At 32.2% G+C, this 23,889-nt stretch overlaps 1 protein-coding gene across 3 annotated transcripts in view; it reads right to left on the bottom strand.

The window, feature by feature from the left end:
• The window catches only part of LOC308503148 (ubiquitin carboxyl-terminal hydrolase MINDY-3-like), an 82,504-nt gene that overhangs the window by 51,166 nt on the left and 7,449 nt on the right, over positions 1–23,889 (bottom strand). Inside the window, exons 3-8 of one of the 3 annotated variants that reach the window (XM_081062200.1) lie at positions 20,414–20,474; positions 18,578–18,751; positions 15,307–15,358; positions 14,319–14,433; positions 11,658–11,731; positions 10,677–10,756 (exon numbers count right to left, since the gene is read on the bottom strand). In XM_081062200.1, coding sequence (XP_080918326.1) covers positions 10,677–10,756; positions 11,658–11,731; positions 14,319–14,433; positions 15,307–15,358; positions 18,578–18,751; positions 20,414–20,474 — 556 coding nt within the window. Of the gene's footprint in view, positions 1–10,676; positions 10,757–11,657; positions 11,732–14,318; positions 14,434–15,306; positions 15,385–18,577; positions 18,752–20,413; positions 20,475–23,889 lie in introns of all 3 variants that reach the window. The other 2 variants (XM_081062202.1, XM_081062201.1) reach the window with 2 other exon arrangements.

The following is a 23,889-nucleotide window of genomic DNA, read 5'->3' as shown; positions in this document are numbered from 1 at the left end:
GTACAACATCCAGATGGTGTAAGCCAGAAACTGGTAGTTTAACCTTTTGGATTTGTGAATTCAAAATTAATAGATACCACACATACATATAGTTTATATTTCTTCACTAACTTCTTATAAGCACAAAGGAGATACAGCAATAGTTCTGAAATTGTGGTTTTGGATTCTGAGGGGCCCACAAGGCCCTTCGAGAGACTATACAAATTAAAATGACTTTCATGAAAAGTCTTTTTACTCTTATATTCTCCCGAGGCTAAATGATATATCATATTCCCACAGATCGAATCTATACACAAATATGAAAATCCAACTGTCTACAAATAACCTAGATAGTGAAGGGATTTAAAAAATCAAAACAAAGTCTGTTTTCTTACTAATTGTTTTTGGAAATAGTTATTTTTATTTAAAATATTTATTAATATAAATATTAACACAAATGTATTATTGTGTATTATTGTTTTAAAATGAATTAGTACATATTGTTTTAAAATGAATTAGTACATATTGTTTTAAAATGAATTAGTACATCTTTTTAAATTTCTCCGTGTTAATTTGTAACTAGAAAAACACTGATCATTATTTGCTTATAACTCACATAAGTGAAAGCTTTTTATGATGCACAGTAATTTTTAAGAGTGTAAAGAGCATGAGAAAAACAGATTTGAGAATCATTGGATTTTAAGCATTCAAAGGAGAAAAGGGGAATGGAGGTGAGCAGCCAAAGAGGTAGAAATGGAACTCTATAGCCTTACAAATTTCCTCTCCTTTTCTTTTGAAATCTAAGCAGCACTAAATGTTCAAAGAAGAATACACATTAGAAACATTCGCACTTTAACTTCTAAAAGCAGTCACCACCACCTAGTGTTACGATTAGATACTACATCATGTTTTTCCTTGGAATTTTAAACAAATGTCTAGAACAGTATATTTATAAAAATATCATGTTACTCACAATGTGATAGAGTATATAGATGATGTATTATACAATATATGATAGAAACCTACATAATTTTACAAACCATTGTCATCCCAATAAATTTAATAAAATGAATTTTTAAAAAGTGTTACTAAATACAGTCAACAAGCTGTTTATAATTCTTAGGTAATGAATTATTCATATTAGGTCAGTAATCCCATGTTTAAGCATGTAGTTTGGAGGGTAATACTTTTAAAATGTCTTGCTCCTATTTCCTTAAACAGAATGTACACTAAATTTTTAACTTTTTTTGATAGCTAAAAATACATCACTAAGAATATTATTGTACAAAGTTGTAATTAGTGAGGATATAATATTCTCACATATTACAACTTATAGAATTTACTTATATAAGACTTTTCTCAATAAGTCTCAAAAACGTTTATTTACATTAGCAGACAATTCTAATAATTATATCATTATATTTTAGAAATTTCTAACTTCATTTTCTTAGCCTAGTATTTAAGATTAATCATGCTAGATCCCTATCAACTCTTTTGTTTCAGTAAGTTAGTTTGTGCAGTTTTATATTCCTGAGTTGGCTTTATTATATACTCTTCGCCATTGTCAACCATCACTTCTCACTGCTACCACAGTGTCTAGAGAAGTCCTGCTTGGGCCTTTCCAAGTTGATGCTGAGTTGGAAATCAGATAGCGGCATTAAATTTACTTAACAAAAACACCCTGAGTGTCAAGTATTGAAAAGAACAGTGCTAAACATAGTGTAAGAATATGAAGACGAAGAAGACAAGACCCTCTTTGCAAACCATGTATCTGATAAGTGGTTAATATCCAAGGTAAATAAGGAAATCCTATAACACACTTGCAAATAAACAAATAATCCAATTAAAAACCGGGCAAAGAAGTTAAATACACATTTCGCCAAAGAATACATAGGAATGGGCAACAGTATATGAAAAAATACTCAACATCATTAATCATCAGAGATGCAAATCAAAACCACAATGAGAGATCACCTCACACCTGTTAGGGTGGACAGTATAAAAAAAGTAAAACATAAGTGATAACGAAGACGTGTAGAAATTGGAACCATTGTATACTGTTGGTGGGAATGTAAAATGGTGCAGCTAAAAAGGAGTATAAAGGGTCCTCAACAAATTAAAAATAGAACGACCAGATGATCCAGCAATTCCACTTGATTATTTAATCCAAAAGAATAGAAATCAGGATCTCAAAGAGCTATGTGCACTCCCACGCTCACTGTGGCACTATTCACAGTAGCCAAGATGTCGAAACAACCTAGATGTCCAGTAATGAATGGATGGAGAAAGAAATTGTGGTACACACATATGATGGAATATAATTCTGGCTTAAAAAAGAAGGAAATCTTATCATATGTGGCAACATGAATAGCACATTATGCTATCGTGTTTCCCCGAAAATAAGACCTAACCGGACAATCAGCTCTAATGCATCCTTTGGAGCAAAAATTAATATAAGGCCAGTCTTATTTTACTATAAGACCAGGCATAATATAATAAATATCATAAATATAATATAATATATAATACTAGGTATAATGTAATATAATATAATGTAATATAATATAATACAATACAAGACGGGGTCTTATATTAATTTTGCTCCAAAAGTCGCATTAGAGCTGATTGTCTGATTAGGTCTTATTTTCGGGGAAACACAGTAAGTGAAATAAGGCGGTCACAGAAGGAGAAATATTCCATGATTCCACTTATACAAGGGATCTAAAATAGTCCAACTCATAGAAGCAGAGTGGACTGCTGGTTGCAAGGAGCTGGGAAGACGAGGAAATGGAGAGTTGTTATCCAACAGATACAAAGTTCTAGTTAGGCAAGACTGATAAAATCTACAGATTTGCTGTACGATTTATGTATAGTTATATGGTATCTTAACTTAAAAATTTCAGTGAGATGGTAGATCTCATGTTAAAGGTTCCTTGTATAATTAACAAAAAATGCCCCCCACCCCCGAAATAAAACTGGTAGGTTACAACATAGAACCCATGCTCAGAGGTAAAAAAGATCCCTTTTAGCTGTAAGAATCAGGAAGTTCTCCTTGGAAGGGACAACACATGATGTGGGCATTGAATGACTGCACAGACAGATGAGAGGTATATAGGTCTTTCCCACAAGGAGTAGGATGAACAAAGAAATGGAAGCAAGAAGCATAATTTGTTCAAGCACAGGTTCGTGGTGGCTGCAAAAATTAGCTGGGATGAAATCATGTAGGGTCCTGAAGTAACGTTAAGAAACTGTAGAACAAAAATATGAAAAAAAAAAAGACTTTTAAAAATCATACTGTAAGAACAGTTAAAATAAAAAGCAATGAAATACCAAGAAAGGCTTGGTTATCTCACTACAGGTAAAGGTACAAGCAATTTGAGCCATGATCTTTGTGAAATGTATTTCTGAAAGTGAGGAGCTTTTTAAACCCACTTAGGGTTCAGTTAGCGTTACCAGATTTAGCAAGTAAAAGCAGAATTTAGCCAGTAAATTCACATTTCAGATAAAAAATTTTTTTAGTATTTAAGTATATTTCTAATACTGTATGGAATATACTTATACTAAAAATTATTCACTGTTTATCTGAAATTCAAATTTAACTGGAAGTCCCATGCATTTTACTTGGCAACTTAGTTCTAGCTAATTAAATGCATTTTTACAAGTAATAAAATTTGGAGAAAATAAGCATTTCTGATCTTTTCTCACATAAATTCTGATAAACCAAATACTTTTCTGGGTTTCGGGTTTGCTAGAGCTGACTATTTCAATCACAAAAAAAAAAAAGGAAAAATAAAAATATTCATTGAATAAACACACAAAACAATGCATGTGCAATGCATACAAAAAATAGAGTATACAAATACTTGGGGATTCCTTTAAAATAGAAAAGAGACCATGGGAAAACTCATCTACAGAAAAAAATCAAAGAAAACCTCAGCTCAAAATTCATACAGATGTACAAAATGAAGACAGCTGGAAGGTAGACAGGCCAGACCACAAAATGATTTGAGAGCCAGGTAAGGAGTTTTGAGTTTATTTGAAGTGCAGAAAGGAGCCAGCCATTGAAGGTTTTAAATAAGAGAGTATCATGATCTGATTTAGTTTTAAAAATATGATGGTAGCCACTGTAAGGGACTGAGGAGGTGGGCAAGAAGGAAATCAGGTAATTAGTTCTACTGTAGTTTTATTTCTAGTCTATGGCAGAAGCAAAAGATAGTTCTAACAGTTAAGGTAGAATAAAGCACATGGTTTTAGGAACTATATAGTCTGTATGATCAGCAATATATAATTTCATTAAAAGACATAAAAAAAATCTAGGTGGAAAGCCTTAATATGGTAGAGATGTCACTTCTTTAAAATAATCTATAAATTTAATGTAACTTCAATCAAAATCCTAACAGATTTATTATAACTGAAGCTGAAAAACAGTTCAATTGGAATAAATAATGTAGCAATGACTATGATGATTTTGAAAAACTAAAGTTTAGGAAACGTGCTAATAAATATTAAAGTATGTTATAAAAGTATGAAACAGTTTACACCTGAAATTACGCAATTTCATTAACAATTGTCACCCATATAAATTAAACAAAATAAAAATAAAAAAGTATGTAATAGTTTTGATTTGGCATAAGAACTCACAAATAGATTAGTGGCATAGAAGAGTCCAAGAATGACTCATACATAATGGGAAAATTTATTTGATAAAGTAGATGTTTCATATTTGTGGAGAACTGACTGGAGTTAGGATATTAGGTAATTCTTTGGGAAAAAGTAATAAAGAGCTAAATATTAAAAGATACCATTAGCAAAGTTAACAAAGACAGGATAGAATGAGGGAAAATATTTGCAACACAGATTTCAAACATAAGGACAGAGAATTTATACACAAGAACTAAGAGCTCCTAATATTGTGAATAAAATAACCCCTGGCCGAAAATGCCAAAACGAAAGAGGCAATTTCCAGAAAAAGAAATACCAAAAATAGACAAACACACAAAAAAATAATCAAGCACAAAGTCACCAGGAATCAGAGATATGTGAATTAAAATAGGCTCTCACTTGTCAACAAACTGGCAAAATATTAAAGATGGAGAAAAATAGCAACTTTCATACATAAGTTTGTACTTTTCCAACTGGTAAAGTAAATTGTAGAAGGAAACTTGGCATTATCTATCAAAGTCTAACAGGTATTCCTCAAAAGACTGAACACAGAGTTATCATCTGACTCAGGATTTTCCCTCCTAGGTAGGGACCAAAGAAAAATGGACACAAATATCCTTTTAAAAATTTGTACAGAAATGTTCCTAACCACGTTATTCAGGGTGGCCAAATGGAAAGACGTCAAATGGCCATCAACTGATGAATGAATAAAACGTGGTATAAACCACATAATGGAGTATTACTCATCAATAAAAAGGAGTGGAGTGCTGGTATAGGCTAAAACATGGATAAACCCTGAACACATTATTATGTCACGTGAAAGCAGCCAGTCACAGAAGACCACGCATTATATGATTTATAAGCAATGTCCAGAATAGGCAAATTTATAGACAGAAAATAGATTAATAGATTAATAACTAGGGGCTGAGGGGGGGAAATTATGAGGAGTGACTGTTCATGGGTACAAGGGCTCTTTTTGGGGTGATAAAAAATTCTAAAATTGATGCAGTGACATCTGCACAATCTAAGAACACATTGACCGCCACTGATTTGTACGTTTTAAATGGAAGACTTGTATGAGATGTGAATTATATCTCAATAAAGCTATGGGTTAAAAAAATTAACACATGCCTAAATTTTAAAAAGATACACACTTTTAGGAATTTATCCTATAGGATTACTTAAATATGCACAGAAAGACAGATCCAAAAATGTTTACTGCAGAATTGTCTAATAGCCCCAAATGGAAAAAATTTAAATGTTCATTATAAACGAACTCCAGGTAAATGACAGACTGGGAAAAAATATTACATATGACGGATGAAGCATTGATATCATTCATATATAAAGGTGAGAATACTGCCCCATGTATTTGATCCTTTTTGGCCTTTTCTCCTGGATATAACACATAGTATCCATTTTTCTCTCCCACTGCCAGATTCATGATTAGTGCTAGAAAAAAACCCTACCACCGCTTTACTGGTTGGTTCCACCCGAAATCTTATGTAAACTCATCTCAACTCTACTATTTATTATACATTTAAAACTTTCTCTCATAATCCCTTTTTATATTGCTTCTTAAAGCAGTTGATTCAAACACTTTCTCTCCTTTTTATATGCCTCTAAGTTTACCTCTGTCCACCTTTTCGGCAAACTTCAAAATCTCAGTTCTCCCAATTAAAATTTTTCACACCTCGAAATGCCTTTTTCTTTTCTCGCCAGATTCTTCCTGCCTGTTTTAGAAGAACTGTGCATCTTTTCAAGATTAATGAGCCTTGAGGCCATTTAGTATCTCTTTTATTAAAAGAGGTTTCCTTCCCTTGGCTGACAATTTAGGTGACTTCTACCCCTTAAAACAAAAACGATGTGTACCATCTCTTGGCCTTGTTATGACCAGACAACGGACTCTTATCTTTCCACCCTTTCACCAGCAAACTTCCTTGCTTACCATGCTAAAATATCTAGTCCCTATGATCTGGCTTCCATCTCAGTGACTCTCTGAAAGCAAAGACCTTGCTAATTGCTAAATTCATAGCCTATTGTTAGCTCTCATGCTCCTTCAAAGACATAGGTAGCATGGCTCATTCACTAACTGCGACATAGACAAGAGTCTTTGCATTAAATTCTCCCTCTGTTTCTTTCTACAAACAAGGTAAATTACCTCTTAGGGCTACTGTGAAATTTAATGAGATAAACTCTTCCAAATCATCTCACATATTTATGATTACCGTGCTCAAGACTCTGCTAAGTGTAGCATAAGCGGCAGTATATTATAATGGTTAATATGCTGGTTGTATGGAGTCAGGCTACTGCGGTTCAAACCTCAGCTCTGCTCTTCACTAAGTTGCATGAAATGAAGCGAGATACTTAACCACTCTGTGCCTGTGTTCTATGATGTTCATAGACTAGTTATAAGAATGCAGTGAGTAAATGGAAAAAAAATGTATCTATAGTCATTAAGTACTAAGAATGGTGCTTGGCATAGTGTTAAATAAGTGTTTGCCACTGCTGCATAATGAGCATTCTTAATCATCAGTAGTTGTACTTGCTCTTTAAAGAAAATGAAACACTTGAGGACAAAGATTGTTTTTTTCTACTGCCAAAACACACAGTACTTTAAGCCAACTTGCCATGCTTCTTTTGAGCATTCCTTTATTCGATGAGCTTTATCTGAAAACCTACTGGTTTTCTGTACCAGACCCACTCTCCCGTCCTCTCCTACACACAGGCAGTGGTCCAGCACGTGAACGTGCTATCTGCAATGAGCACAGGTCTCGGGTGTGGTCAAAAGCAGTTACGCCTTGGCTGTTCCACGCTGGGCAAGTTACTCAATTATTTGAGCCCCAGTTTTTATAACCACATCTTGAGGTTAAGATACATATCCAAAACATACTGCTCAGCACAAAGTACATAACTACTAGTCGATCTCTTTTTTCTTCCCTTGCCACGCCTATTTTCATCTCACTACCTGTCACCTGTCTAGACCATGTGCTTTGGACACGCCATCCCATTCAAATAGTCTACAGACTGACAGATTCACGTTCTCATTCTATAAGTGTTATGTGATTGCTGTTCAAACGTCTTCAATGACTCTCCCTAATGTTTGCCAACTAAAGCTTAAATTTCTTAGTATTTAAGATCCTCTGGTTCCTAGGCCTACATTTACATAAATAACCCTACATTTATGATTGTCCCTCTTACTAGTCTCCTTCACAGAGCCAATGCTCATTCATTGCTACTCTAACCTGGCTGAACATTAGAATCATCTACATAGGGGTAATTTTAAAATTACGATGCCCAGGCCCCACTACCTAAAGATTCTAATTTATTCATTTATTTATTCTCAGATAGGGCCTGAGTACTGATGTACATTTAAGCTCTCCAAGTGATAATATGTAGCCAGGATTAAGAGCCACTATTCCAATCAGACTGATTTGCGTCCTTGCCCCTAAACACAATCTGTGTTTTCCCCCCAAAGTACACTCTCGTTCCATCTGGTCTCATTAAAATGTTAAGTCCCACTAAAAGCCTCTCCCGTAAGCCCAACATAAACATAGTAGGGAAAGTTTCCTCCTTCCTCTGAACTTCTGTAATACTTTAGTTCAACATACTTCATTTTACCTTGCATTACAGTTATTTGTGTGCATGTCCTTATTTCCCCAAACTAGGTGTGTAGCTTTGAGGGAAACCTGAGTTCTTACGGCAAGTTGAGGCATTTTAGAAACTTGATCTTAATCTTTACAACACCTCTTTGAGGAAGGTATTACCTCCACATTTTACAAATATGGAAATGGAAACCATGAGAAGTAAAGTGCCTTTCCTTAGGATTTTAAAATTACCAACTCTTTAATTAAATTTTTCTTCTATATTACATAGAGTACAACCTCCTCCCATACTGGCAGAGCAGAAAAACATCCAATAAAACATCCTGAATGAATGTATGAATTTTTATTTTAAGTTTGTGACTGAAAACAGATTCAACTTCAAGTCAACATTCCTAATGACTGAGGAAAAATGCAAGAAATATACCACCTACTTTGTTTTATAATTCTTTCAAAGTCATTGCTTAGTTTTGATATTCAAACTATTCTTAAAATAAATCCACAGCACGACAAAAGCTCTGAAAGCTAGTATTTGAAGAAACAGAAAAGGATGAATTTGTACATATCAAGAACCAAAACTTGTATAATTGACTAATACTCTGTAAAGGTAGTACACAGTAAGAAAAAAGCCTATGGGAGGCTGGGTGAGGAAAACCCTAGGGAGACAAAGAATATTCTGGTTCTGGGAGTAAGAGAGGTCTGGGAGCACCTGCAGAATGTGTAGAAAGAAGGACCGTGATAATTAGTCCAAAAGTCAGAGCAATGCACAAAAGTCCAGGTGGAAAGTTACGAGCCACAGCACACAGGAGTAGCAAGGACAGAGGCCGAGTGGGATGAGATACTTCAGCCAAAGTTCAGCAGGAACCAGACATGCCTTCCCTAGTCACCTTAAATGATATAAGACACTTCAGGGCCCAGAAACCATCAGGAAGGAGAAAGAGGTGTGCAGAAGGTATTGTGAGTGAGTCGGGGGAGAAACCTGCATATTAACCTTTAGCTATATACTTTCAACTATCAATGAGAATGAGGGTTCAAGAAGAGGATGGACTGAATTATAAAAAATTGAGAAAGATAACTTGGGTAGGTTTATTGTCTGTGAATTTTACTGTTTGAAATTTGATCTTTACCCAAAATTAGCAAAACTAGGTTTTCGTTCTAACTTCATCATGAAGTGAATAATTTCCATATATCATCTAATGTAGGCAGGGAGGGTAGTTCTTAAATTCCTTCAACAGTAAAATGAAACGTTGGATCACGCTGAGGTGCTTTTTAATTCTAAAATTATATAACTATTACTGATCTTTTCCTTAATGTTATATCCTTTAATGTTTGTGCTAGTTAAGTACACCTATTTCTAAAATACGAGAAAAATTCATATATATGATGAATTCTTACTCATTTAAATGGAAACAAAAATCAGTAACTATTATTTTCACCATCACAATATTTGCTTCTGTCATTTGGTGAGTTTTATATAATTATAGAAGAAATAAATTTCTCTGTGAATTATAGGGACAATGGAACTTCCTGTCCTATATTACCTACTTCAATAGGAGGTACACAGTAGTTACTCAGTATAAGTTGAAGGAGTAAATACACGAATTTAGACTGCCTCAATAAGCTGAAGGGCATTTTATTCAGAGCTATATATCAGTTCTCCTTAACTGGACGGATTCGCCAAAGGTGTTTCATTTCAATGTCCCCAGTAACATAGGAAGCTATAGGAAAGAAATAATTGAGACCAGAAATGGAGGTAGTAGTAAAGGAAATTCTGCACATTAAAGGCATCTTAAAAAAAATTCTGCACATTAAACAGTACAGGAAAAGCCACTAGAGTCTCAAAGCAAGTATTTCAAATCACAATACGTTTTTCATTTCATACACTCAACTGAACAACAACCTTGCTAACTATGTCACTAAATGAATCACCAAAATGGTATCTGTTGTTGTATATATTCATATAAATTTAACAACTTTATCCAAGATACTGTATTTAAATGGATGAAAAAATAAATGATACTCATGCTGATAATTTACTTAATATTTACAACCATCTCTAAAAATATATTTATAATTCTCCTAAATTTTAAGCAAAATGTGTTACAGACTTATTCGTACCACTGCATAAATATGTATTACGTTTACACACATATATCAAGAGATCTATATTTTACTTTCGCTAAAGAAGATAGCCCTACAATCCCAATTTTATACTAGAGAAAACTAAAGGCTTGGAAAGTAATTTGGGATTTGAGCCCAAGTTTGCCTCCAAAGAGGATGCTCTTCAGGTTATAGCACCTTGAAAACTGTAAAAACTTTTATTATAAAGCACTTAACTTCTAAGTGATGCAGAGCCATTAAGTAGATGAATAACAATCAACTGTATTCCAGTGAAATATTAAGGACAGATAAACGCACAAAGATTATACTTACTCATTCCTGAGCATTCTCTATCACCATCGCATACGTTAGAAACAGCATGTCCCGTCAGTAGGAGGTTAATTAAACTTTGGCTATTAATAAAAATTAAAAAGTAATTAAAATATGAATAAACTACTTTGAAATAAAATGATCCCTGTGGTAAGGCATAAAGTAATGACTTTTCACATTAAATTTTGTTGTTTAAGAAGCAAAGCAAAAATTTTACGTTTTTCATTTTATACACTCAACTGAACAGCCTTGCTAACTATGTCACCAAATGAATCACCACAATGGTATCTGTTTTTCTACATGTTCATATAAATTTAACAACTTTATGCAACACACCATATTAAAATGGATGAAAAAAATAAATGATAGGTTTATGATAATTTACTTAATGATAATTTACTTAGTATTTATAATCATCTTTAAAAACACATACTTATTATTTTGTGTTTGATGGAGCATATGTGAATTTTAATCTCTGAGGCACAAAGTCCTAAAGAGAAGTCCTAAAGAGAAGTACTTATTTTTTAGCATGAGTTAATCACTATTTTATCGATTTTAATGGAAATAACTATAAAAAAAAACTTGAGAGGGACAGTAGTCTCAGAAAAAAATACAAAAAAAATTTGGTTTTTGTCCCACGCAGGAAAGCATTTATAAATAGGTAAGGATAGACTTATTTCTACATCAAAATAAATTTCATCTACTAAAAAGTTTTACAAATATCAAGCAGAAATTGTTACAATACCCTGGAACCATCTTAAAACAAAATATTTGCTACAATAAATGCAAGGCATATATAAATCTGAAGTGGAAATTAAGAGTTCATACATAAGGCAAACAATACATAAAGCACAACACTTCTCAAATTCATAGACTTCATACTGTGAACACTGACAAGAAACATTATCTGATTCCATACTATTTTATTCTAAGTCAAGTTCTTAAAACTTAAAATCCATATAGAAGATAATAGATTTTAATTACCTGCCATGTCCATACACAGGATCTATTAAAGGTTCAGTTGAATCTTCAATTTCGTTTTTTATGTTTTCAATACCCTAAAGAAAGCAAATATTGTTGGCTTATTTTAAAAACTAAAAATGAAAATTATAATTTAAAAACTGACCAGTTCATACTATAAATTAATAAAACACAATTATTTAAGTAACTTTTCTACAAAAGAATTACCCAGATTTGAATCAGAGGTGCATTTAAGATGATAATGGGAAATAGTTTCGCCAAGAATATGTTTTTATTTTTTTTCGTGGGCTCTATATAAAGCATGCAGGTAATAGATCTAATGTTGGTTAAAGGGATAGAGAGAGATAGTTTAAGTTTCAAGAGGAGGAAGCAGAAAATTAATCCAAAAGTGAATCTTCATTTAACTTTAAGCTAATATCAAAATTAATAAACCTGCTAAGGCATCTGATATATTTCCTTAGGTCATTTAAAAAGCTTATTGGTACTAAAAACATACACATGAGTGTTGATAGAGATATAAATTTATATACACAAAATAACCGATACATGAGAAAATGGAACGTTTACTTCTGATTGTGTGTTCTCAGATGTTGGTAATTCAAATGTGTACTGACAAAAATACAAAGTAGGAGGGCAGGAAGCTTATTTTCTTGAAAACCAATTTTCCACTATTTTTAATCCTCCCAAAGGGTGCCCAAATCCCAAAAGGTTTAGATACTAGATAACTAAAGACCTAGGCATTTTAACTTCATCAACTCCAAAATGACTAAGCTAATTTGCATTCACTGAACTACTCATCTAACTTTAACCATTGGTTCTACCAGACTTCATAGGCCATTTCTAAGGATTAAAGAGATGATTAATCAATGACCAAAATCTTTAATGATTGTGTAAACACATGTAGGATGACACAAACAAATATGAGATCTTGTACTTGTCTTCCTTGTGAAAATCAATACAAAGCAGGCTACGATAAAAGCAAAATGAATACTATGAAAAAGTGACATAACCACCGGGAAGGGAGGGGAAATCATTTCAAAGACCAGTTCAAGGAAGAACAACCAGATCTGATGGTTTATTGGCTGTAAAGAACAAGAGACAGATGAAGGAAGTATCAAAAGCCTTGAGCATAAAAAATGGGCAGACTAATGAAAAGTCAAGATGAACTCCTAAGAAACAAGTCATCTTAGATACCACCACCGCTGGTATTTACCACTTCTAACCAATGACCAAGTACTTTGCTTCTTTCTCTTCAACATCCTCCTAAATGTTTTTGCATTTCTAAATTTAAAATATGCTTCTAAATATGCTCCCTTTCTTTTCCATTTCCATGGTCATTGCCCTGGTTTAAGTTCACCATTTAGTCACTTTTCTAGTTCTCCTGACTCTAGACATATACTCCACACACCAACTACCCCCAGTACAACTCTTATCTCAATTTAAGGAATCTTTTATTAATGAAAAGATCGTGTTACTCCCTTGTTGAAAATTTTTGTTTTGTCCTAATTTTGGCCACATTAAATCTGAAGTATTTTTGCATAATATACAAGGATCTTCATATTCTAAACCTTACATATTTATGTAACAGTCTCATCTTCCACAATTGCCTTTCTGAAGTATTATGCTGCAGTAGTACAGAACTACTATGGTTCACAGAATGTGTTATATCCCGGATTGATTATGCTTTCATACATGCTATTCTCACTGCTTGAAAAATCTTCCCACAGCTTTTCTATCTAGAAAACTTTTTTCATTCATCAAATGGTCCTTATTATCTACGGTCTGCCCTTGATTCCACCAAATAAACTTAGGCATACTGTTACTATTTTCCCATCATGCTTTGTGCATGCAACAAACACTGGAAAACACTGCTGTAATGGACGGAATCAATATTTTTTTTTTTTTACAATTCCAAGGAGGAACCATTAAAAAAAAATTGTATCCCACAATGTAAGTCCAGTGCCTAGTCAATGCTCAATAATCATTTGTCAAATGAAAGACGTTTGATTTTAGACATGGTAAATCTAGTAGGATAACTGAGACTAACAGGCTACTAAGATAATAGATTGGCTCTTGGGGATAAAGGGCAAGACTGGTACTGTACATGTTGGAATTAACCACATAAAGGTAAGCTGAAAGAATAAAATATCCATAAAAAGCAGCATACAGGATCCAAGGACTAAAATTTCTAGAATAAAGCTTAGAGAAGGAAAGAACCAGGAGGTAAAGATGGAAAAAAACCCAAAAATATATATAAACAAATATGTATATAAACAAAAATTATGAGACATTATAGAAAGAGAACTTAGACAATGATTTATTAGATAAGAAAGGGAGTGTGGATTAGATGGAGCTTTCAGAAGGGGTTAAGGGATCAACTGCCAGACATGGCTAACAGCAAAGTAAAATTCAGAAGAACTGAGTGCATTTCATTAAGTAGAATATTACTGATAACCTCCGCAGTCCATAAGGTCAGGGGTGAAAGTAAGTTTGAAAGTGGTGAAATAAAAAGTGAGTTGTGGGAATAGAGAACTGTCATCAGCATAAGAGGTTTTTATTCTAAAATTTAGAAACAGCATCAAGAATAAATTTTTTTCTCCTAACAGGAAAAATATACTAAACTTAAACTAATAAAAGCCAGAAGAAGCATCTTCTTAAACGGACCTTTGTCAGTAACACAGAATACAGAAAAAGCAGTACTCCAAATTTGTTTCCCCACATTGGATATTGATCCAAGACAGCATCTTTTAATTCTGATAAACTTCCGAATGATCTTTTTCTGGGGGAGAAAAGAACTAAGTGTTAGTACCATCATGAGATTTACTACATCCATAAATGGGAAAATTCTTAATTGTCTTATACATTAAAATGTACACATACAAACAGGAAATTTTTCTACGTGTCCCAAATTTTCAAATACAAACTTAGCCGTTAAAAGTGAGAGCTGTTAACAACTGTCACTATATATAATATATCCCATTAAGACAGAATGCCTACTTGGTAGAGAACGTCTTCATCTCTTAGGTGATCTGTCTGGCATAAATTCTTCAATGATTAATAATACAGTGATTTAAGGAACGAAGTAGCCCCGGCCCTCTTCTTAGATGTGTTTAAAAACAACAATAAAAACTTGATGTTTTAAAGACTGAGAATTATTTAACAAATATCTGAATACCAGAGGTATACATTTGTGGCTTCTTTTAAAATACATTAATGTTATATTTCAAATTAAATGCCATCTGTAATTCTGTCAACATAGCTATTCTTACCTTTCATTTTGTAGTAAAAAGTTTAAATGCTCTACTGAAAATATGGCACTTTTAGCAAAAAATACAGAAAGTATTTTTTGACAAATAATAAATGATTCAAATGTTTATCTAGAATCTTTATACTCACTCAGGACAGAGAAACATTAGGCTAAAATGATTTTTTTCACTGTAATGATGAAAAAGCTTTTAATGTTATAAAAAGTGTCTTTCAATAGTTAAGTTAGGAATCTGAATAATTTAAGTACACATTTACAAATTCTTTTTGTAAATTTGAAAACAAATGAATCCAAGCATATAAATCTAAATACCTTTCCACAGTATGAACAAACTTAAATGGTTATGTGTCCAAAGGTAAGTATTTTAAATGTTCCAATGTTACTTACTGAATTAATGCATGAAATCGCTCAAAGCCAAGCTCGTCGACAGCCAAGGCAGCTATACACAAAAGACACTTTTCAGCACTACACAAGGCAAATAAATGACACAAGATACACACAGCAGGCTGTAAATACTTTCAAGCAATCAAAATTTTCCCTCTTTCCTTACTGTCTTAAAAGACTCAGTTTACTTTCAACTTTGTTGTAACATAAATTTATATTTCAATATCTGAGTTACCATGATTATAACTAAATGGATATAAATGGATATAACACTGAGAATGTAGAGGGTGATTAAACAATCAACACTTCTTTTCAATTCAGTTATGCTCAAGTAGTTTATAAAATAGGAGAAATTATTGGCAATCTGCGTGCTTCAGACATCATTGTAATGTGTCCTGCACTTTTATATAATCTTCCAATCTATAGATCCAAGTAAAATCATCAGAGTTAATCTTCCTTCTTTATAGTATAAAATCTTTAGGCTTACTGTTTAATTTTCAAACAAATGCATTTAAAAAGGCAAAGCACTTTGAAACTACACAGGTTCAACGGCGGGTTTAAGTTTGTTTCCTCATGAATTCATTAACTGTTGAGAAGTTGTCAATAACTTATTTAGACTATATTTATTAAGTCAGTACAATGATAAATTTTTAAAAATCAAAGCAAGTCAAAGAAAGCATTTAAATCAATGGAAATATTTATTCAGCACTTGTGTAGTGCCAGGCCCCTTTCCAAATGCTCTACAGATCTTATCTCATTTAATCCTCATAACAACCCTATTATCCTCATTTTACAGAAGAGGAAACTGAGGCACAGAGAAGCATTCTTTCAAGTGCACACAGTAGTAATAAACAGCAGTGCTGAAATTTCAACCCAGAGAGGCTTGGCTCCCCAAAGATCGTCTTTAAAGATATCATACGTGAATTCAAATGCCTACTTTAATTTATGATAGTAAACAATTTCAGATATATATTTATAAAGCAAATTTTAGTACTTTCAAGTATTAATGCTCACTAGAGAATTAAAGACATTGATTCAGTATGAATTCAAAATCAAAAAAACAATGTGCAATTTGAAAGGTCACATTGTGCCAGCCTTTTAAAGTCTAGTTTTAATTTTCAAATATTTCAAAGTACTTTTAAAAATCTTTTGAGGTCCAATGGCTTAAGTAATCTTTTGATTTGTCTGGGAAACAAACTGAAATTGAACCTGAGTATTTACTACTGCAAACAAGTGTGCATTACCAAAAGCCAAAACTATACACATCACACAAGCCAATGAAATTAATGTTTGTACGGAATGTAATACTGACAATGCAGAAAATACTTCACATTTAAAATTTCAGGATAAAATAAAAATTCTACCTAACCTTTTCCACACTGTACTAATTGTTCTGTGCCTAAATATCTAAGTAATGTTACTGGGCACACACTATGAAAGTTGACATAAAGATAGTAATTTAGAGAAAAGAGGCAAGCAAAATAAAAAGCTCAGCAGGCAGGATGGTGGAAAAATATAAAACACAAGAAAAAAGAACATAGTTGGGAATAGAGGAAAGAACAGGTATAACAGATTGTTACATGGAATAAAAATTTTAATGTAAGTTCATTTCACTTGTCAATATCTAAGGTAAATTCTCAAATTTTCAGTTAACGATACTTTTCAAACTTATACAATATTAAAGTCAAATTTAAAATATGGTTTTAGGTCCACTTTTAAAATGAGGCAAAGTAAATTGGAAAATTACTAAAATATGTTTTTTGGAGAAGAATTCAATATAATATGCCTACCTAAGTTAGTAACTGAAGTATCAAAGTGAATGCATTATGAGGCCATTTAACCGATCACTACAGAATGTACCATATAGTCCATAGGAAGCACACAGCACATACTAAGACACTAATGAGAAATGCAAAAAAAGACCTTAGTATTTTCTTACAATTTAATATAGAGACTGGCTTTAAGTACATAATCTTTAAAAGAATTTTAATTAGGTTCAACTATTCCTGTCAAAAATTTAATATCCTTAATGAAACTATTAAACATGCTTACATGCAAACCATTAAAACCTGGAAAATATTTTGAAACCATTCTTAATATTTTTTACTACAATCCTCGTGAATATTTTCCACTTATTTTCTTCAACTGTATTGTCAACTCTAAAAATATGTTAATTTTTATGAAAGGTTATGTTTGAAAGGTCTGAAAAAGAAATGTCATTGAAGTGTTTAAATTTTCAAAATTATTCCTTGCAAATGTGCTACTATTAAAATTTGTCATTGTAACTGCAGAGGTAGGAGAAAAAATGCTGACATCACAAAGACATTTTAGCTCAAGGAAGCAACAGTGCCTCATAGATAGCCCTATAGAGAAAGCAAGATGCGTATCACAAGTAATCAAAATTTACTTTCCAGAAATCGGTTGTCTAACTTCTTTAAAAACAATTTCCACAGAGATGATAGTTAGTAAAATGCATTATAGGTAGAGAAAGTCACTTATTCAATATAAGCACTTGGAACTACCAGTTATCAAAAGCCACTTACTAGGAAGATAATTCCTGAAAAGAAAAACAGAGAAGCAACTCCATTTATCCAACTTCTGTACCACCAGAACTCTACATTTTACTAGTTAATTCTGGCAATTTTTAGGTCAATTACATAAGAATTTTCAAAGGCTAAAGACCACAGACTGTAAGATTTTTAAGAATGAGAATAGCTGTTATATTAAAAAGAAATCTTCAAATAATGAAAAAAATTAAACGAAGGGAAAATTAAAACATAATTAAAACTAGCTGAAAATAATTCATATATAGTAACAATGTCCAAAAAGTTCAGGAAGAAAAGAAACTATGTGTAATGAAAAAAATGTCCCCTTCTTTACTATAGGAAGCAACTAAAGATATTTAAGAAATTTTTTTATGTCAAGAAAATAACCTTTTTTCTCCCCAATACTAAAGAAAACATTAAGGCATTTACAATTAAAGGATATAGAAATATATTCTTTAAACTTTCTAAATGCGAATTCTGAAGCTCAAAAGAGAATGTCATCAAGAAGAACTGGAATTTTTTTAAAAAAAGCAAATGTAACATCCTCTAGCAACTAAAATAACCAAAAGAGAAACGAAAAATACTCAGGCTCATCAACTAAGCTTAGGCTAAAAAAAGAGATATGTTATGAAAACTTTTAAATCTACTTTTTTTCTTTAAAATTTTCAATAGTTTTATTAAAACAAAGGTATAACCAATTACTTCCAGGAAACAAAAATGTATCTTACAAGAATGTTCCACTGGGTAACTAGACTCTGCAGGACTCCCGGAAATGCCACCAGTTTCCTCGGTTGTCTTTCCTCTTAACCATGAAGCCAAGCAGTATGATCCAGAGTTGTCACAACAGGCACTTTCTAAAATATCACTTAAAGTGTGACAAAGGAGTTCCTTCTGCTCTTCCTCTAAAAATAACCAAAGTATAAGTTACAATGATTTTCTTTGGGGGAAAAAAAAAATCTTGTCATAAGTAGTATTAAGAATGCATTAATTTAATGATGAAATGAAACATTTTAAGTGTGGGGGGAATCCATAGGCAACTGACCTTAAATTACATTTTAGAAAATCAAAATGCTTGAGGGTTAAAATGTCACCACTATTAAATATTTCCATTAATGAGGAAAAGAATACCAAAAAATGCAGAATTAAACATTAGAAGAAAGAATATACTGCTTGGAATAACCTCATACTGATCTCCCCTTTCTTAGCTGCAAATGCAGCATTTAAGCCATGAGGTTTACTTTACTGTAGAACCAGGCACAATGGAAGGGCCTTTGAAACCTGTATTTTCTGCCCCCATTTCTGAATTACTCTAATGTGTTTGATCTCTCCGTCCCAGAGGTAAGGAGAATGAGATAACACACCGTCAACACATACAATACCACAATCCAGTACATTAGCAGGGGCCATCGTGGTTATGCTGTGTAATTCAGAAGCTGGTGATACTGTATTGCACTGATTTGAGCTGTAGATTTCTATAGAAAATAGCACAAACGCTCAATTTCTTCCTGAACCTTAGCCACCTCCCCTTTTCAAGCACTATTATTTTCCAAAAGTAACACTGCTTTTTGAAACTTTTAAATAAAGGGGACAATATGTATGTATCACATCCTATATAAAATTTTATGCTATATGAAGGTTTCTATCTCTCCTAATAGACAAAATTCTTTAAAGGTAGGATCTGTGCCATTCACTTTATAACCAACACATTTATGACAATGCTGTAAAAATTTTTTATATATGTGGATATATTTCTGTGCAAAAAACACAAATTTTATTAACAAAACGTCCATGTTAATAATAGTATCTCTTGGAGAGTTTCTTCTCTACTAAAATTTATTTTGCATTTCAGCTATTAACTAATAAAAAATACGGGACAGTGACACTTTAACTCTTATATTCAACATTTGGATTATAATTTGTCCTACCTCCTTCAAGAAGTTACAGTGAGGTTCACAATAAATTGTGTAAGTGAAGGAAAGATCTTTGTAAACAGTCAAGAAGAATGCAAATGTTTATTCTCAGGTACTACCATCAGCTCTCTGACCTAATCACATGCCAGAAGCTATGGCAGCTTCATTTGCAATTTAATTCAGAATTATTTGCAGTATTATTTGCAGTGTTTAAGGCATTATATTAAAAGATGCAAGAATACAAAGATAATTCTGAGTCTTGCTCAAAGCTAAACAAGACAAAGTAACTGTACATATGCGTATTTGACTATTCTTTATGGTATGCTATCATTTAACAGTTTAGGGACATGTTTTAGCAAAAGGCCAAACTTTTTCCCTTATATTATCCTGTCTTACAACGCTTAGGAAAACCAAATTTCGAAATATGCATTTAAAAATTTGGAGTCTTTGTCCATGAAATTTTCTGAAACAGTAAAAAACCCAAACCAAAACAAAACAAAACAAAAAATCCTCCAGAAAAAAAATCCCATTGATAGTTTACATTTTAAGATACTTGTAGATGATTTGGACTAAACTGTTGCCAAAGAATGCTGCATGGATCCCATTTATAAAACAGAGGATGGAGTAAAAGTTAATAAAAGACAGCTATCGTACCTGGGCAGTCCCTCCAAGACGACTTCTCAGAAGAAAACAGGAGCTTCTTCAAAAGAAATGCCTTTATACAATTAAAGCAATAATTATTAGCATGCACTACAAACATACCACATGTCATTCTTTTATTTTAAAATGGATAAAAAAACTAATTTGTACCTTTCTAATTTTTTCAATAGAGCTATAAAAATTTCAAATGGCTCCCCTTCACATTTGAAAGTAACTGAGCATAATTACTTATTCAGAATATACTACTATAAACCCGATCCATAAAATTCTTCTTCTTTCATAACACGTATTTTCTGGTAAATTCAAGAAATGACTCAAAGTAAGACACACAACTGGAAAATTTTAAAAATGTAATAGGCCCTATAGAATAGTGAAGGCCCACCCTATAAAAAACAGGAAAAGTCTGCATTTCAATTCCTTGGGGGAAAAGAAATCTACAAAAGTAGTTCTGCTCTATTGGCTCTGATTTGTGATACAAGAATACCACTGTGAGAGTCATAACTTTATTATAAGGAGCTATTTCCTGGTTTAACTAAAAACAAACAAACAAACAGAAAAAACCAACAACTATGAGATTTAAAAGAAAAACAGATTTCTAAACTTCCCGTAAGTGAGCTAACTATGTTACATTGGTGATTTGATAGAAAGCAGTGCAGTGTAGTACAATGTTTCCTTCTCATTTGTTTACCTAAAATGCAGATTATTAAGCTTCATCTATTGTATCTGAATCTCTAGGGGACAGAGTCAAGAAAGAGGTTACTATGGTGATGCCTATTCATTGTGTTTGAAAGCAGTAGTGTACAGATAAGAGGACTGAATCCTACTTCTACTAGTTTACTACTGGAAAATAAGAATAGCACAAACTTTAAGAGGTTGCAGTGAGGATTATATGACATAGTCTAAGTAATGCATTTAGCACTGTACCTGGCACCTAATAGGCAATCACTTGAATGAAAGAATTTTAATAAAAAAATAAGTAATAGTTTATAATATTCTCATAGAAATAAAATCTACAAATACTATAATCAAGTGCTTCTAATTTTCCCCCCAAATGAAAACAACTATAAAAATGAATAGTATAACTATATTATAAAATTTTGGAAAAGTGAGGTGGGACACCCGTTATTTCACCACTAATACAACCATTTAGCATTTTGATATACTCTCTTCTAGCCTTTCTTTCATACTTGCTTTAAATTTTTTGCAAGTGAGAAGCATAATAGGTATGTGATCATTTTCCACTTTTCTGTTTTCCCACAGAATTTATAACTATAATTCTTAATCACTAAATGTCTATGAAGCCATCACAAATTACTTAAATATTATTTCGTGAATAAAGTACACCACTGAACATTAGATTGTTTGCAATTTTTTAGTACTAAAAATATAAAAGCTTCTTTTTGAATACATTTCTCATATTAAGGAATATTTCTTTAGGATAGAGTCATAGAAGTACAATTACTGCATCAAATAATCTGTATTATCATGGTTCCAATGATAATGTAAAATTCCTTCCCAAAATCAAAGTACAAATGTGTACTACATAGCGATATATGAATGTGCCAGTATCATATAACCTTATATGCACAGGCAATTATTTTCTATTTATAGATTAGAAAGAGCAAGGAATAAAATCTAGTTAGTATGATTTGTACTTTCTTAGATTCCTATGAGGTTGAACATCTCGATTCTTTGGCTGTCCAGCAGCATTTCATTTGCTAAGATGCACATACGTGTCCATTTCACCTCTGGGATCTTAAGTGTTTTTCCGAATCAATCTGTACAAGTTCTTTGCATAAGAAAGACAATATCCATTTATTGCTAATATTCACTGCAAATAGTTTTTTGAGCTTGGAACTTATCCTTTCTGTTAGATAGCTGACAATACGTTATTTTCAGGTTTTCTGTGTTTGAGTATTGTATCAGAATATATTTAGTTTATGGTTTATGGTATGAGATTACCTAAATTCATTTTTTCCTTTTAAATTGACAACCAGTCATAACAGTGACATTTAGTTAATTATGTTCCATCATTGATTTGTAGTTTTACCTTTATTATGGTATGTGAGAAATTCTTGGTAAATAATAATGTGATCTACTATGGTATTACGTGTTTGATTCCATAACATGGCTATTCTTCCAGCAGTAGTGACGTGTTCTAATTTTTATACTCTAAAAAGTTTTAATATCTGGACTTGCTCATTTCCCTTCATTACTCTTAATGATTGAGCTTTGACTTTTACATTGAAACGTAATATAAACAAAATTCCGCTATGATTGAAAAGATTTATGTGACTATGAAACTAAATTACTACCTCAAAGATACATCAGGATTTTGAACATTACAATGATCCCTGGTTACACAGCAGACCCACTTGCAAAAATAACTACCATTTTGGAAATATATTAAATTTTATAAAACACAAAACTCCTGTGGTATACCGTGCATTTAACTACATTCATAGACTTGCAAAAAGACTGGCGGGTGCTATTAAGGGCCCAACGGGGCAATATTAACATCATCTAATTTGCATAGGGGCAGGATAAGGAATCTTTAATTCCAATAAGATTCCTACAGCAACCAAAATCTGCCTCAGTTACTCAACATAACAGTTCTAATAACTAATTTATAGTTAAATTTTACACTTCATATTCAATAACTCCCAGGCAAAGTTCAAACATTGAAATTTTTTAATTTTTAAGAATTCTACTAATGCAAATAAAATACATATCAAATCTTTAAAGAAATAATGGCCTCTAAAGGACATATTTTGGAATCAACCAGAAAGAGAATTTTTTTCCCTCCTTTGGAGAACACATTTTAAATTTAATATTGTAAGTGTATGAAGTATAAGGTTTGAAAGAGAAATTTACTTTGCAGTTAGCAGTTAAGGAATGCATTCTTTATGCCCAATGAATAATAAATACCACATTAAATATTTATTTTTCAAAACCTGCTGATTAAAACATAAACAATAAATCCAAGCTTTTCCTATAACAGTTCTAAAGTTACACTGCTATTCAGATATTATAAGCGTAACAGTAAATTGAAAATTCAACTTTTGTGTTTTACAATGTAACAGTTTATAACAAATCAGTCTTTGAAATTCAAACATATAACACATCAAGATTCAAAATCAAAGACAAATATTCAGATTAACCCTATCTTTTGTGCAAAGAAAAAAAATCTTTGAAATAAGTTGCTACTGATTTTAAAGTCGAATAAAATAGTATATACTGACTTATTTTGAAAATTTATACAATTTTATGCCATGAAAACATTAACTTATTTTCAACTTTTTGGGAAAATTATTTTTTACAGACAGAACAAATGAAAATAGTACCACTGCTATAATATAACTCTCTGTAGTATAAAATGTTATTATTCAACAGGATCACTGTATTAGAAAGATGTGTTTTTCCTAGTTTTCTAAAAGTCAGGTAACACCTTTCATGTTTCTTTGCAAATA

The sequence above is a fragment of the Rhinolophus hipposideros genome (genome assembly GCF_964194185.1).
Source record: "Rhinolophus hipposideros genome assembly, chromosome: 1".
In the NCBI taxonomy this organism is placed as follows: Eukaryota; Metazoa; Chordata; class Mammalia; order Chiroptera; family Rhinolophidae; genus Rhinolophus; species Rhinolophus hipposideros.
Note: the sequence above shows the minus strand (reverse complement) of the source record. Positions and strands in the feature narration are given on the sequence as shown.